Raw genomic sequence first — 16,650 nt, 5'->3', positions numbered from 1 at the left:
CATCATCATCATTATAATCGCCATCCCCGTCGTCATCTCTGTGGGCGCTGGCCTCCATGCCCAGACCTCTGCTGGAACTGGAAGGACATCTTGCACAACAATACTAGTAGTCTCCTCTGTGTTAGGCATTGACCAAAGTGGTGAGAAATCCACTGCATTGTCACCCTGTGCTTCTGTCTGGTGGACTGCTCTCTCGCTTGTCACTGCTTGTGGCCACACTCCCGTGCCACAGCAGTCCACTTCCCAATGCACTCAGTGTCCATTGCGGTAACTGATATAAAGGGTTTAAGTCTTTGCTCTTGCAGAGTAACTACATTATGGATTTCTAACCATTTGACATTTTAAGGTACAAATAAATTTTTTCTTTACATTATTAATTCCACGTGTCATTGCTGTTAATTCCTTGGTTGTTATTCCTGCCTGAGCTGTTTACTTACTGTTCAAACAGTTCCGCTTACATGGACTTCCTCCTAGGGAAGTCTCCTCCAGGTTGACTCAGAGTGTGTCCTGTCTTATCCTACCTCCACTTCAAATCCTACATCTCTTTCCCAAATTATGATCCCAGGAGAAGGCTACTGGACTTTTTTTTTGGCATGGGCAGGCTCCAGGAATCGAACCCAGGTCTCCAGCATGGCAGGCGAGAGTTCGGCCACTGAGCCACCGTTGCCCGCCTAACATTTTTTTTAGCTTAATAACCTTTTCAACAAGTTGAAACATTAGTAGGGGAATAGAGAGTCTCAATTTAATTTATGATATGAAAAACTCATCATTATACCATTGAACATTTCTATATTCATTTATCTCTCTCTGAAGAAATTGCTTTTATAAAAACCTAATGAAATTCCGTTTATATTAAAGTCATTCATATTCAGCTATGCATATAGTCCAGGATATGGATAGGAAAAAAAGATCTATAAAGATAGGAGATAGGAGTATTTTCTATATTTCTTCTCTCCAATTCTTTTACTCCTTATACGCAAGCTAATGGTATAAGGCCATCTAATTCAAGATTGAGTATGATAAGGGGATGTGCTTCCCAGACCAATGATTTTCCCAGGCTCTAATGAGAGAATAAATACAATTTTTAAAAAGTACCTGAATTTAATATATTTAATATGTATTTTGTTGTGAATTGTTCTGTGCCCTAGTACAAGACCACTTTGTTTTATGTCTTAACTTAGATGTGATGAACAAAGTAGGAAATTTCATTTTTCTAACATGTGAGCTAAGAATAAAATCTTGATGCTGGAATTGAACATTGTATTCTCCAGGCAGAGGAAATGGACATTTATTGGATGTTATTGCTGCTTTCTTAGCACTAATGAAATTATGAGGGCTCTTTGAGTAATATAATTTGAAAATATCATTTCTGTGTTTCAGGTCATGCAAGACAAGATAATCTGCCTTCCAAAGAGAGTGCAGCCTTCTCAGAACCATTCTTCTGTCTCGAATGTCTCTCAGGCAGCCGCCAGCACCACCCCACTGCCCCCGCCTAAACCACCTGCCCCTAACCCTGCCACGGTGGAGATGAAAGGACTGAAGACAGACCTGGACCTTCAGCAGTACAGTTTCATAAACCAGATGTGTTATGAGCGAGCCCTCCACTGGTATGCCAAGTATTTCCCTTACCTTGTCCTCATCCATACTCTAGTCTTCATGCTGTGCAGTAACTTTTGGTTCAAGTTCCCTGGCTCCAGCTCCAAAATAGAGCATTTCATCTCAATCCTAGGGAAATGTTTTGACTCTCCCTGGACCACACGGGCTTTATCTGAAGTGTCCGGGGAGGACTCAGAAGAAAAGGACAGCAGGAAGAACAACGTGAATAGATCCAGCACCATCCAGTCTGGCCCAGAAGGCAGCCTGGTCAACTCTCAGTCTTTAAAGTCAATTCCCGAGAAGTTCGTGGTTGACAAATCCACAGCAGGGGCTCTGGATAAAAAGGAAGGTGAGCAGGCAAAGGCCTTGTTTGAGAAGGTGAAGAAGTTCAGGCTGCATGTGGAAGAAGGTGATATATTATATGCCATGTATGTTCGCCAGACTGTACTGAAGGTGATAAAATTCCTGATCATCATTGCATATAATAGTGCCCTGGTTTCCAAAGTCCAGTTTACGGTGGACTGTAACGTTGACATTCAGGATATGACCGGCTATAAAAATTTTTCTTGTAATCATACCATGGCACACTTGTTCTCAAAACTTTCCTTTTGCTACCTGTGCTTTGTCAGTATCTACGGATTGACGTGCCTTTATACTCTATACTGGCTGTTTTACCGTTCCCTCCGGGAATATTCTTTTGAGTATGTCCGACAGGAGACTGGAATTGATGATATTCCCGATGTAAAAAATGACTTTGCTTTTATGCTCCATATGATAGATCAGTACGACCCCCTCTATTCCAAGAGATTTGCCGTGTTCCTGTCTGAAGTCAGTGAAAACAAATTAAAGCAGCTGAACTTAAATAACGAGTGGACTGCAGATAAACTGAGGCAGAAGTTACAGACAAATGCCCACAACCGACTGGAATTGCCTCTTATTATGCTCTCTGGCCTGCCAGACACCGTTTTTGAAATCACAGAGTTACAATCTCTAAAACTTGAAATCATTAAGAACGTGATGATACCAGCCACGATTGCCCAGCTCGACAGCCTCCAGGAACTCTCTTTACACCAGTGCTCCGTCAAAATCCACAGCGCAGCTTTATCTTTCCTGAAGGAAAACCTCAAGGTTTTGAGCATCAAATTTGATGACATGAGGGAACTGCCCCCCTGGATGTATGGACTCCGGAATCTGGAAGAGCTCTACCTAGTTGGCTCTCTAAGTCACGATATTTCCAAAAACGTCACTCTTGAGTCTCTACGGGACCTCAAAAGCCTTAAAATTCTCTCTATCAAAAGCAATGTTTCCAAAATCCCTCAGGCAGTAGTTGACGTGTCCAGCCATCTCCAAAAGATGTGCATACATAACGACGGCACCAAGCTAGTAATGCTCAACAACTTAAAGAAGATGGTTAATCTGACAGAGCTGGAACTGGTCCACTGTGACCTGGAGCGTATTCCCCACGCTGTGTTCAGCCTGCTTAGCCTCCAGGAATTGGACCTGAAGGAAAATAATCTGAAATCTATCGAAGAAATCGTCAGCTTTCAACACTTGAGAAAACTGACAGTGCTAAAGCTGTGGCATAACAGCATCACCTATATCCCAGAGCATATAAAGAAACTCACCAGCCTGGAGCGTCTGTCCTTTAGTCACAATAAAATAGAGGTGCTACCTTCCCACCTCTTCTTATGCAACAAAATCCGATACTTGGACTTATCCTGCAATGATATTCGATTCATCCCCCCTGAAATCGGAGTTCTACAAAGTTTACAGTATTTTTCCATCACTTGTAACAAAGTGGAAAGCCTTCCAGATGAACTCTACTTCTGCAAGAAACTTAAAACTCTGAAGATTGGTAAGAACAGCCTATCAGTTCTTTCACCAAAAATTGGAAATTTACTGTTTCTCTCTTACTTGGACGTTAAAGGTAATCATCTTGAAATCCTCCCTCCTGAACTTGGTGACTGTCGGGCTCTGAAGAGAGCTGGTTTAGTTGTAGAAGATGCTCTGTTTGAAACTCTGCCTTCTGATGTCCGGGAGCAAATGAAAACAGAGTAACTTATTTTTCTTTAAAGTTTGACTGAAACACGCTTCTACCAAATACAGTATAAATGGTTAGTCTTAATGCCTTTCCTATTTTTTTTTTTCTTTTTCACACAAAGCAAAATGTACACAAAGACTGAGCAAGGAGTATGTATATTTTTAATAAAAGTTTACTTGTATTTTTTCAGTATTAATATTTTAAAAGTTTTATTTGTCCTGGAACTTAATGTAACTATTATTGTTTTCTACTGACAGAAACAGATGGTTCCATCTGTTTGTTTGGGTTTTTTCTTCAGTTCATTCTTGTGAAAGGGAGGAAATTTGAGTTGCATGGTTTTTGAGGGTTTTTAAATAGATGAAAATATTTTGCCAAGGTCATTGTTAACTCGTTTACACTTGTAAGGGTCCTCCTTATTTTTGTGTTCATTGTGTGTGTACCAAGGAATCTGTGCTAGTTATTGTAATGCCAGCTGCCTTCTTCATTGGCCAAGTTCTTCATTCTACGCAGAAAACTCTTCTCTGGTGTAAAAGTTCACATAAGTGCATTGTTGCCGAGTATTTAAATAATTTTTCCCACCTTCAGGAGAACCCTAAATCATATTATTTCAAATACCTAACAGTTCTCCTTAGGCAAAGAGTATGTGAATGGATGAAGACACAATCTTCAAAGGTTGGCATGCTTGAATTGGTCATTTATAATAAAACTAATTTGCATTTTTACCACATTTTTAAAATATCATTTAAAAACTAAGTACAGAGGCTCCCCCTCCCTTTTTAACTTCAGTGCTCTTACTGTCAAACTGGTGAACATAAAAACTAAATTTATTTTAATTTTCTTGTAGGTAATTAAATTAAAAAATCATAGAATGAGAAGCCTGTTTTTTGAATAATTTAATCATCCTTGATATCTTGATCTGCGGGTGTATCAGATGGAAAAATTTCACTACTATATCTCTGTTAAATAGCTGGAACATTCTGTTCAGGCCTTGTCTATCGGTAAACTATTTGAATTGCCTGTTGTTCAAAATATTACACTTAAATATTAATCATTTTCCCTCAAGCCTGCCTATGCTGTGAATGCTAGTGATGCAAGCCCTGGAACTCTATCTGCTCACTTTGGCTAAAAATAAGTATTTCATCTAAAATGGTTCTCTTACCTTTGTAAAAGCATGAATAAATGCTAAGTAGTTGTTACCTAGAAATAATTTCTGCCTGACAGTCAACAGAAATTTTATTTATCTTTGTACTTAAAATCCATGTGGTTGGATCTTGGGCATAATTTTTCACTGACTATAAGCTGTGTAGAACTGGAAAATGAAATACACTACTTATGCCCTCAGTCTAGGACCAGTGCTACTGATCACAGGAACTTTATGTCCCAAATTCATGTTGACCTTTTCCTGAACCCTAGTCTGGTCTAAGAAAGCTTTGTGACTTATGAATGAAAGTAAGAAAAAGGTTTGGGGGTTTCAAAATGCTGGTTTTAAAAATTGCTCCTTGTTCCTGGTGAATTTGCTCAGTGCTTCTTTGAGTCATACACTGAATACAACTCTAGGGATTCCTCAGTAGATACATGTACCTCAATTGTATTTTAAATTTTATGATAACATGGTGGGGCGAAGGATTAAAGAAGAGATGCTTTTCATTTGTTTACTAGTCTGATGTAGCCCAAAGTGCTTCACAGTTTCTGCTAAATGTTAAAGTTTTAGAAAGGTGATTCTGCATAGTAGATTTATTTAGATCTGCAATTGAAATAGCATGTTGGAAACAGTAACATGATTCTATTTCTTGCATGATAAAATATTCAATTTCAGACTATTGTGGGAATCCTGATTATGAGCAATGAGTTGTAAATAGAAACATAGCCCTGTCTGTTTTAAACAACTAAAAATTTATTGGCAGATTGTCCATGGCTAGACATGACAGAAATACCGTGTTGATAGGTAAGCTTAGATAGCTGCTCTTGAAACACTGGGTGCACTATTTTTCTGGATGAAATTTATAGTTATTTTCTATATCACCCTTCAAAAGGGATCTATTCAGGTTAAAAATTATATTTATGCTGAAGTCTTTATCTGATATTGATAATCTCATATGGATTCATAATTGAAATAAGTTACTAATAACTAGGCTTTATTACTTATAGCAATTTGCTCAAAATTCCAAAAGAATTTGACTTGTTTTGTTAATGATTTCACAGGCAGATCTCCAACCTAAGTTTTAAATAACACTAGTAAATCAGTGTGATTTTATGCTTTAACTAAGAAGGGAAATTCATAGATATTTCTATTAGATTTTATAAATCCCAAAGACTCAAACTTCATTTTGAGTCTAGATTTTCTGACTCTGGCCCTTTTTAATATCAGTGGCTTTTTGTTCACATTCTTAAGTAAAAACATTCTATTACTATTTAGCCTTTAAATGGGAAACTCAGGTAAATGAATTGCTGACTTTTCTTAAGCCCTTTAACTGATCAACTCAGCGTGTGAGGAGTATTTACCTAATCACTTTCCATATTTTACAAGTGCTCTTGCTGAAAAGGAACAAATAGCTCTATTTCTCCAACCTCTATAACATGAATGAGAAACCGCTTATGTAAATATAAAATCACCTTATTTGTTCATGACTCCTTTGGCTGCTTGCTGTCCACAGTGAGTACATTTGGTCGGTTTTAGTGGTTAAGTACAGAACAATTGTCTAGTGATGGTCTGGTTCAATGGGAGCACAGAAGTATTTCCTAATGCAACCTGCTAAGAAAACTAGTGTTTCTTGTTAGGTGTTGGGTTTTTGGGTTTTGTTGCTTTGTTTTGTTTTTAACACACACCTTCAATATAGAGGTTCTTGATAAAATTTATGATTGTAAAGTTTTTGTATTGTTCACTATCTTTTCCCCCTGTCGTTACATTTCCATGTGGGTATTTTAATGAGTTCCAGCCATTTACATGCCATTCGGTGCAACAGGCACTGCTTTTCTCAGAAAAGCTTAAAAAACATGCCTGCAATGAGGATTTCATTCATTTAGGAATGCCTCCTTACCTGGCTCTCAAGCCATCTTTGTGGAGCAGGGCTTCAATAGCCTAGAATTCTCTTTGGTTACTTGGGATGAGGGAAGTCCAAGTTCTTGTAATATGCTATATCCTATGGTTACTGATATTACAAAACAGGAAAAAAAAATCTTTATAACTCTTACCATTTCTTCTGAGTGGTTTTACTGTTATTTATTTTCCTAATTCTGGTATAAGAAAAGTCCATCCTTTGAGTAGTTTGTTTTACTCCCTGATCTATTATCATACCAAATTACCTGGTAAATAATAATGACATATTTATTTAAATAGTGAACATTCATGAGCCATCTATGAAAACAATAGGCAGCAGTACTCACTATTGAACAGGTAAGATAAATTTCAATATAAACTTTGTTTTTAGTGGCTAAATTAAGATTCCATTAGCATTTTCCTATTAATCCTGAACATGACCACGCTATTCAAACAGGTCACATTTTGGTAGACTCAAAAACTCAGGGTGGGGTTCCATTCTAACCTTAAATTAAATTAGCAAAGTAGCAATTATTGGAGAGGGGACTGCCTCAGGAGTCTAATCAGATTTTCTTATCCTTTCTCTTTTTATTCAAAAACATTGTAACTAAACTTGGACAGTCCCAGCCAAATCTGCCGGTGGTTTTTCAGATTTAGGCCTCAGTGATATTCTTCTGATGTAATTTCATGCCAGTTTTCCAAAGCACATGACAGCTCATCTGGACACCAGGTATCAGGCTTGCTCCATCTCCCCACGGCCACTCACTGATAAAGGTAACACCACCACCACCCTAAGGAATTTTTTTTTTTTATCGGAAGACCTTGGAAAGGAGTATATAACTTTGTACAATTTAATTTCTTGATCATGTTAAATAACAGCTCCTATGCTTGATTTTTAATGTGGTGTAAATTTGTTTCTTCTGATACCTCTCTCTTTCCTCCAGATTCTGCTTCTTTAATGAATATTTTTATTGGGGTTGAAAACTCCATGCCTTTTGTGTTCACTCAGTCCCCCTTTGCCACTTGCTTTCTCTCATTGTCTGTGTTCAGATTGTGTCCAATACTGGCAAAACCTCTAAGACTGTCAAGAAAATGCTTGAAAGTTGATTTGTCTTAGTGCAAATTCATGATAAGTAGTCTTAATGTTTTTTGGCTATGTAGTACAGAAAATAACAAATAAATTGATTTTGTAATTTAAAATTGAGATTTGTCTCTTTGTTATTTGTTTTTAGAAATCATTTTTATCTTTTGCATTTCATAAACTGTCACTGAGGCTCCCTGTGCTGTGCAGGAAACAGGTTGCTGAGTGTGTACCATGCACCGTGTTAAGCGAGGTACTACAATTGTGACTAATTATTTCCTTCCTTAATTCACTGTATTGCATCTACCTAAGGTGCCCCTGGAGTTTCACTTGGGTAATTAGTAATATGTAATCTGGAGTGCAATTTCTGTGCATTTGCCAGATCAGATTGCAAAATGGCTGCCCACTCCAGCTTCCAGTAAATACTTTTATGTTAATGACCGTGGTTACTTAAAGAAATCAGAATGGTTGTGCACTAATAGGAGGCTTCCCCTAAGTAATGACAAATGCTTCAAGCTTAAGAAAACCCTCTACAAGAAACTTTATATACCTCTTATGCCTAAAAAAATTGACATTCATAACTTTCAAAGTTAAATCATCACCTTATGTATTTTCCTGTAGTCATTTATGACCCATTTATTTTACTGATAGTCAACTCTTTGGAGAAGAAAGACTCGAGATGCAAAAAGTTGGTGAGAGAGACCGTTAGTATCAGAAATTTAGAAGAGATTGTGTGACAGCTCTGAAGAAATATTCGGAGACAAAGGCTGGGCAATGGGGTAGATTCTGCAATTTGCAAATCAGGAAAAAGGTTATGCCCTCTGTCACCCTCTTTCTTTCCCAACTTCTAGTCCTTTTGTTTATACAGAACATTGAGATAAACACCGAAATTACATAAATTGATCCAGTTACTTGTTATTGTTGACTAGCAAGATAAATGATAAGCATTTTTGTCTGGGTAGAAAAGTGACATGAAAAATAAAAAGGAAGTCACTAAAGTCAATCTGAGATTGTGTGACACTCAATTGGCCATCATACAAGGCCTACAGGCTTCTGAATGTAAGTTTGTATCTCATTTTAATATCTAGCTGAGAAAAAAGTGAAAAACCATTCGTAAACTGCATTATTTTTGTATAAGTCTTAGAATAAAGGTTATTATACTTTAGATTTCATAGTTAAACAAAGCAGGCTGTATGTAAGCATTTTTATGGTGAGGCATACCTAAGTGCTAATGAGTATTTTCAGAGTATTTGAATATTTTGTATGAAAAATAGAGAGTCAGGCAAAGATATTATCACCTAACACCTAAACCAAACAGACCCATTCTGATTTTTTTTGATTCAGGGTTTCTTCTGTTATAAGGTTTGGGTGCAAATTGAAGATGGACTTTCTCTTTAGTTTACTTTTTTAATCCTTTAAGAAATTAATTTTTATTTCAACTCAAATTACATCTAGACATCTACCGTCAAAAAAGTCTTTGGTTTGATTCTTATTACTATTCTCAGTTAATATAGATCTTGGGAAAAGTGACACAAAAGTGGTCCATGTGAATGTTGCATTTTATATCCATCAAGGATTTCATATGAAAAAAAAAATTACATTTTTTCACTGTGAACCACAAAGGTTCTCAGGAAGCCATTACAAAATCATATAGATTCACATAGAATAATTTTGTTAAAATCACCCTCTGACAACTGGACAGCTTAGAATTTCTCACATTGGCTGATGTAGTCTATGAACAAAGCCAATGCAAAAAACGTAGATTTATTCCCTGTGAGTTTCGGGAATTAATGCCCACAAATTTATGAAACATTTGATGAGCTCCATTTATGCCCGCTGAGTTGTATGCATAAATTATGTTTCTTAGTGATTTAAGTGACATGAAAAATACTCTGGTTTCATTCACTTACTTGGCAAATACATGCTGGTAGTCGCCTGTGTATCAGACACTTTACTAAGTGTTGAAAAATCCAGTCCGTTGTCAACCAATCTACAAAAATCCGAAGGGCCATGTACAACAATGATCTCTAAGTGGAAATGAAATTTTACTCCACAGGGCACTGCTTTTCTATGAACCTTTCTAAGGGGAAGTCAAATTGTTCAAAATTAGAAAACAAGGATTTTCTTTTCAACTCTCCCCAGGTTCTAGCCTCTGGTGGTGTGACTCATACGCCTTCCTGCTGGTCACATTCTGAGCCTCCAGTTGAACAATGCTCGCATGCTGACAGACACATGTTTCCTTATGCATCCAGAAACAAAGACAGGATGCTGCCAGCCTTTACTTTACTGACGAAGTATTAAAAATAAGTTCATACTTCACTGGGAAATCGAGAACTAGAAATTAAGCTTCAATCGCCACCACTCAATCTAATCATATAGCCCTATACATATTTCGTTAAATTGTGATAAACTGTAACTGACACCAAATGGGAAATAGGAGGAATGGCAGAAGGGATGCAATACCTGATTTATGTTAAATAAGACTGCTGTTTGTGTGGATAAAAATTGGAGGTGGAATTTGCTTAGGAGTGGTCCTTTCTAAAAAAAAAGGACCCTCAATGCACTTTCTAAAAATCAGGCTGATTTGTTGCGCTTCAAATTCTATCAATAATATAAAACTAATCGGATCTCAAGGATAGCAAATCAGCTGAACAATTATTTTTATATTCCTTTCCCTAACTCAAAAATTGCTAGTGGCTAGTAAGTACTTGAACTATAAATCTTATCAAGAACTCACCAAAAATGCCTGAATATTGACTCAAAAACCTTATTGCAAATGCTCATACTGGCCGTCTTATTAGCTCTGTTACACTATGGTATATGATTGTTAGACAAAAGTCACATTCAGGGCTGTATTAAAATGTTTACAATCCTATACATTTTTTCTTATATCTCTACAGGAAAGATGACAAAACATTATACAAAGACTGATCCAGGACCCTATACATGCCTTAAATAGTCCTGACAATAAAGGAATTGTGCTTTATTCATACATTTAATTGATTAGACAGGGGCTCAGAGACTTAGCCCTTCACAGGAATGCCCCTTCTATTTTCATCTCTGTTCATCCCTATCTAATTTTTACTCTAGTTGGATTGAGATCACCTGAGATTTTGTTAAAACATTTTAAGACTTTAGAATTTCTCTAATACTTTCTATCTATATCATTAAGAACACATCACTTTATTGTGGTTATTTTAGGACCCATCTTATCTCTCCTTCCAGAGATGGAGGCTAAATGAGTGCAGGAGCCAAGACTTATTTATCGTTGTATTTCCTACGGTGCTTACCATTTTGACTTGTTCCTAGTGGGCTCTAGAAAAATATTGTTGAACCAGTCAGGAAGTCCAACCCTATTAACTGAGGACCTTAGAACTGTGAATAGCCATCATCCCTTTTTGAAAAATGGGCCCTAAGCAAGATACTTCTCTGTCTTGATGAAGCTATTACATCTCAGGTTTACTACAAACAGAATTTGTAGCCTTTGAAGATCGTTTAATCCAGAGCTTTTCGACCAGTGTTAAAAGGACCTCCAACATACCTCAGGGGGCTCCAGGAATGGATAGAGCGCCCAGCTTCCTATCTGTTTCAATTGCTATTGCCATGTAATAAACCACCCCAACATTTAGTGGCACAGAACAACTGTGTTACTACACGCATAGATTCTGTGGGTAAAGCATTTGGACATTATCTCTAGTTCTTGGTGTCTGGTGCTTCAGATGGGAAGACTCGACAGCTGGGAGTTAGAATCATCTGGAGGCATCTTCACCCATGTGTCTGTCATTTGATTCTGGCTCTCAGCTGGAACCTAAGCTAGGGCTATCAGCCAGAACAAGTATGCACAGTTTCTCCATACAGCCTGGGCATCCTCACAGCATGGCAGCTTCAGGGTAGTCAGACTTCTTACATGATAACTTAAGGTTCCAAAGAGAGCATCCCAACATACATCACTCCTGCCATACGCTATTGGTTGAGACTGTCATAAATACTGCCCAGTTTGGGGCAGGAGAGGGGAAAGAGAGGATATAGACTCCATCTTTCATTGGAATGAGTGTCAAAGTCATACTTCAAGAAGAACATGTGAAATAGGAGGTATGTTGTGATCATCTTCGAAAAACACAATCTCATAATATCTCACACCAACCTCCTCAACCAGAGAGCAACACCTCTATGGTTCATATAAAAGAACCTCTAACTCTTTAAGGTTTACTAGCATTTGTCTGTAAGAAATGTAGAATCCATAGAGGCCTAATAACATGTAAATTTCACACAATCTTTCAGTATATCCAGCCATTACTGTGGAAAACCAGCAGTTGAAAAAAGTTAGTACTTTGTTCACCCCTTTTCTTTGTTTCTAACTTCTTTGGGTAGGCTGGGAGAAGTTGACATAACTTGTATTCTGAAATAGCTAGAAGAAAGACATTATTTCATTTTATTGGATCACATTTTTTAAATCAACAACCTTTGACCGGGTTTAAGCTAGGGGCTCTCGCAATTTTTTTCTTTTTTTAATTCTTCTAGGCTTCTCCCAAAGTAAGCCAAAATTCCCAAATTGCTCACAGATGTGTGTATACACAATTTAGTCAGAGGAAATGTGTCATCAATATCTGTGGTGAGGTGAGCAGACCTGGGGGAGTGTCTTAGCCAAGTCCCTTGGCTTCCTGCAGTTCTCCAGGCCTAGTGCTCTGCTCAGTACTTTGTGCTCTGGCTTCCTGGCCCGGGTCCCAGCCTGACTTCAGTGAAGATTATAAACCTCACAGATGCTCCAGGAGAGGCAGCAGCCTTCTCGGTCAGGTCACATCCTTCTAACTCAGGAGGGACATTTGGGGGTGGGAAGTAGTTTTCTAGGAAACGATTACTCATGAGCAAAGGCACAAGAAAAGATCCAGAGATATTCTCCAGCAGACAATTTAAACTAATGACTCACAGCTGGGCAACCTGCCCTATTATGGTTGATGTGAAATGTGTCTATGTAATGCTGCCTTAAGGTTCATGCTCTCCTTCCAGCCTACTAAATCTTCAAACCAATTCATTGAGGGCTCCCCTCACTCCTGTTCACTCTTACAAAATCCACCAACATATTTAGCTCATTCAGAAAGAGTAAATATTTAATAGCAAGTCTTCCATCATAAGATCATACCACAGACATCAGCTGGAGTCTGCCTCTTAAGATTTCAATGAAATCGGCTCTACCCCACTCCATGCACCCTGGAAGTTCAGACTTACGCATTTAAGTTGTCAGGCCACCAGCTCGGAACCTCTTTCTAGGGAATGTCTTCCATTCATATGTCACCTCACCATCCCACATGTTCAATCCCTTTTTACACCTCACAAGCCAGGGGTTCCTCCTTCCCCGATTTCCCCCCCCCAAAACATTCATCAGGCTTTTACACATTTTAGAGGTTTAAATAAGATCTGGAAAGACAAGAGAGCAATGCAACCCACTAAAAAAAAAACATACCTGTAAAACCTCTTCAACCTATCCACTGAGTTATTCAGCCATCCTTCATCTTTCCCTGATTCCCTTTCTCTTCTCTGCTCCACTGCCCCAATCTCAAATTCCTCTTTCACCCCAGCATCTTATCTAGATTTCTCTCAACACACTTCCATCCAGTAAGAGGAATTCTACTATCTGCTATTAATATTTTTAATAAGCTTGTTATAGCTCATTGCTCTGACCTGTACCTCTGCTTATTCCTCTTGTCTTCAAAATTCCTTGCTTTTCTCCTTCCCTCTAAATATTCCAAATTTCCAGTTTTTTTCCTCAGTCATCTGTCCCCTTTTCTCCTGATGCCAGTCCTTCGTGACCTTGTTTACTTTCTGAGTTACATCCATGTCCTTTCTCGGCCGACTCCCAGATCTCTACCTCTAGTTAGCATCTCTCTTCTACCTCTCCTTTCACTTGTGCTGTCATTTCAAGCTTACCATGTCCGAAAGCAAACCTCTTCTATATGGAACTATTTTATTTGCAACAGCCTCCAAAATGATGTTCCCATAAATCTCTTCTCCCTCCACTCTGCACTCTCTCCTCTTCTCTACTACCAGGCCAATTTTCCAGAATGTACTCTTATCTGATTGCTCCTTTGTTCAAAAACCTCCCCATTGTCTTCTTTTTTTTTTTAATTTTTTTTATTAATCAAAAAAAAGAAAAGAAATTAACACAACATTTAGAAATCATTCCATTCTACACATGCACTCAGTAATTCTTAGTATCATCACATAGATGTATGATCATCATTTCTTAGTACATGGCATCGATTTAGGAAAAGAACTAGCAAAATAGCAGAAAAAGATATAGAATGTTAATATAGAGAAGAGAATTAAAATAATAATACTAATAAAAATATATATATATAAAAAGGAAAAAGAAAAAAAACAAAAACAAAAGATACAAGCACACAAACAAACAAACAAAAAACCATATTTCAGGTGCAGCTTCATTCAGTGTTCCAACCTAGTTACATTACACTTAGGTATTATTGTGCTGTCCATTTTTGAGTTTTTGTATCTAGTCCTGTTGCACAGTCTGTATCCCTTCAGCTCCAATTACTCATTATCTTACCCTGTTTCTAACTCCTGCTGGTCTCTGTTACCAATGATATATTCCAAGCTGATTCTCAAATGTCGGTTCACATCAGTGGGACCATACAGTATTTGTCCTTTAGTTTTGGGCTAGACTCACTCAGCATAATGTTCTCTAGGTCCATCCATGTTATTACATGCTTCATAAGTTTAGTCTGTCTTAAAGCTGCATAATATTCCATCGTAGGTATACGCCACAGTTTGTTTAGCCACTCGTCTGTTGATGGACATTTTGGCTGTTTCCATCTCTTTGCAATTGTAGATAATGCTGCTATAAACACTGGTGTGCAAATGTCCGTCTGTGTCTTTGCCCTTAAGTCCTTTGAGTAGATACCTAGCAGTGGTATTGCTGGGTCGTAATCCATTCTGCCATTCTATGTCTTTTGATTGGGAAATTCAGTCCATTAACTTTTAGTGTTATTACTGTTTGGATAATATTTTCCTCTACCATTTTGGCTTCTGTATTATATATATCATATCTGATTTTCCTTCTTTCTACAGTTTACTCCATACCTCTCTCTTCTGTCTTTTCGTATCTGACTCTAGTGCTCCCTTTAGTATTTCTTGCAGAGCTGGTCTCTTGGTCACAAATTCTCTCAGTGACTTTTTGTCTATAAATGTTTTAATTTCTCCTTCATTTTTGAAGGACAATTTTGCTGGATATAGGAGTCTTGGTTGGCAGTTTTTCTCTTTTAGAAATTTAAATATATCATCCCACTGTCTTCTAGCTTCCATGGTTTCTGCTGAGAAATCTACACATAGTCTTATTGGGTTTCCCTTGTATGTGACAGATTGTTTTTCTCTTGCTGCTTTCAAGATCCTCTCTTTCTCTTTGACCTCTGACATTCTAACTAGTAAATGTCTTGGAGAACGCCTATTTGGGTCTATTCTCTTTGCGGTGCGCTGCACTTCTTGGATCTGTATATTTAGGTCTTTCATAAGAGTTGGGAAATTTTCAGTGATAATTTCTTCCATTAGTTTTTCTCCTCCTTTTCCCTTCTCTTCTCCTTCTGGGACACCCACAACACGTATATTTGTGCGCTTCATATTGTCATTCAGTTCCCTGATTCCCTGCTCAAGTTTTTCCATTCTTTTCCCTATAGTTTCTGTTTCTTTTTGGAATTCAGTTGTTCCATCCTCCAGTTCACTAATTGTAGCTTCTGTCTCTTTAGATCTACCATTGTAGGTATCCATTGTTTTTTCCATTTTTTCTTCTTTGTCCTTCACTCCCATAAGTTCTGTGATTTGTTTTTTCAGATTTTCTATTTCTTCTTTTTGTTCAGCCCATGTCTTCTTCATGTCCTCCCTCAATTTATTGATTTGGTTTTTGAAGAGTTTTTCCATTTCTGTTCGTATATTCAGCATTAGTTGTCTCAGCTCCTGTATCTCATCTGAACTATTGGTTTGTTCCTTTGACTGGGCCATATCTTCAATTTTCCGAGCGTCATCCATTATTTTCTGCTGGTGTCTGGGCATTTGATCAGATTTCTCTCCCCATTGTCTTCTTGATATTGTCTGTGACCTTAGCTATATTTTGAGACCTGCCACAGTCTAGACCTTACCTGTGTTTCCAGCACAGGCTCTGGAATCCAAAATGAATTCAAATCCTTTCTATCCCTTTACCTGATGTATGATCTTGGGCAAGTTGAACTCTCTGAGCCACTGTTTATATTGAATACATCCATATTTTGGCCCTTCTCAGGAAATACTTGGAATGTCATGCCTCCTAGAGCTGGGCTTATCCCCAATTCTGTTCTTACTAAATTTTAAATTTTCTCTTCTCCATAGTTTATAACCAGTCTTAGTTCTAATCAAGGTACAGACCGATGTATTCTAGGTCTTCTAGAACCTACATCCTCGACCGCAAGTCATAGCTGTTTTCAAGGTCTCTATGATGTGTATGACATGAGATTTGACAGTTTGATAGCATGGAAGTAAAATGAAGTGACAATATAATGTTTTAGGGAAACTGAACCAACAGGATATATATGTGTGTGTGTGTGTGTGTGTGTGTGTGTGTGTGTGTGTGTATTATATGCCATAATAAATGTAAATATTATGAGATTTATTATAGAATTGGCTCATGTGACCATGGGGATTGGCCAGTCTGAATCCTGTAGAGGCAGGATGTACATTTGGAATTCTAATGAAGGTTTGATGAATTCCCGAGGAGAAGCTGACAGGCTGCAGTAGAGATAGAAATTCCTTCTGACTGCCAAAATTATCAGTTCTCCCTTTAAGGCTGTGCTGGTTTGAAAGGAAGTATGCCCCCTAAGAAAAGCCATGTTTAAATATAAATCCCATTTCGTAAAG

The 16,650-nt window shown here is 37.8% G+C and overlaps 1 protein-coding gene across 3 annotated transcripts in view; it reads left to right on the top strand.

Annotated features, from left to right (window-relative positions):
* The window catches only part of LRRC8C (leucine rich repeat containing 8 VRAC subunit C), a 101,879-nt gene extending 94,001 nt beyond the window's left edge, over positions 1-7,878 (top strand). For all 3 annotated transcript variants that reach the window (XM_077120339.1, XM_077120340.1, XM_077120342.1), the window contains one exon: positions 1,381-7,878. In XM_077120339.1, the coding sequence (XP_076976454.1) occupies positions 1,381-3,654 (2,274 nt within the window). In that variant the 3' untranslated portion in view covers positions 3,655-7,878. The remainder of the gene's footprint in view (positions 1-1,380) is intronic.
* The last annotated feature ends 8,772 nt before the right edge of the window (positions 7,879-16,650 follow it).

The sequence above is a fragment of the Tamandua tetradactyla genome, chromosome 11 (genome assembly GCF_023851605.1).
Source record: "Tamandua tetradactyla isolate mTamTet1 chromosome 11, mTamTet1.pri, whole genome shotgun sequence".
NCBI classification, from domain to species: domain Eukaryota; kingdom Metazoa; phylum Chordata; class Mammalia; order Pilosa; family Myrmecophagidae; genus Tamandua; species Tamandua tetradactyla.
The sequence above is the reverse complement of the archived record's forward strand: the minus strand, read 5'-3'. Positions and strand labels throughout refer to the sequence as shown.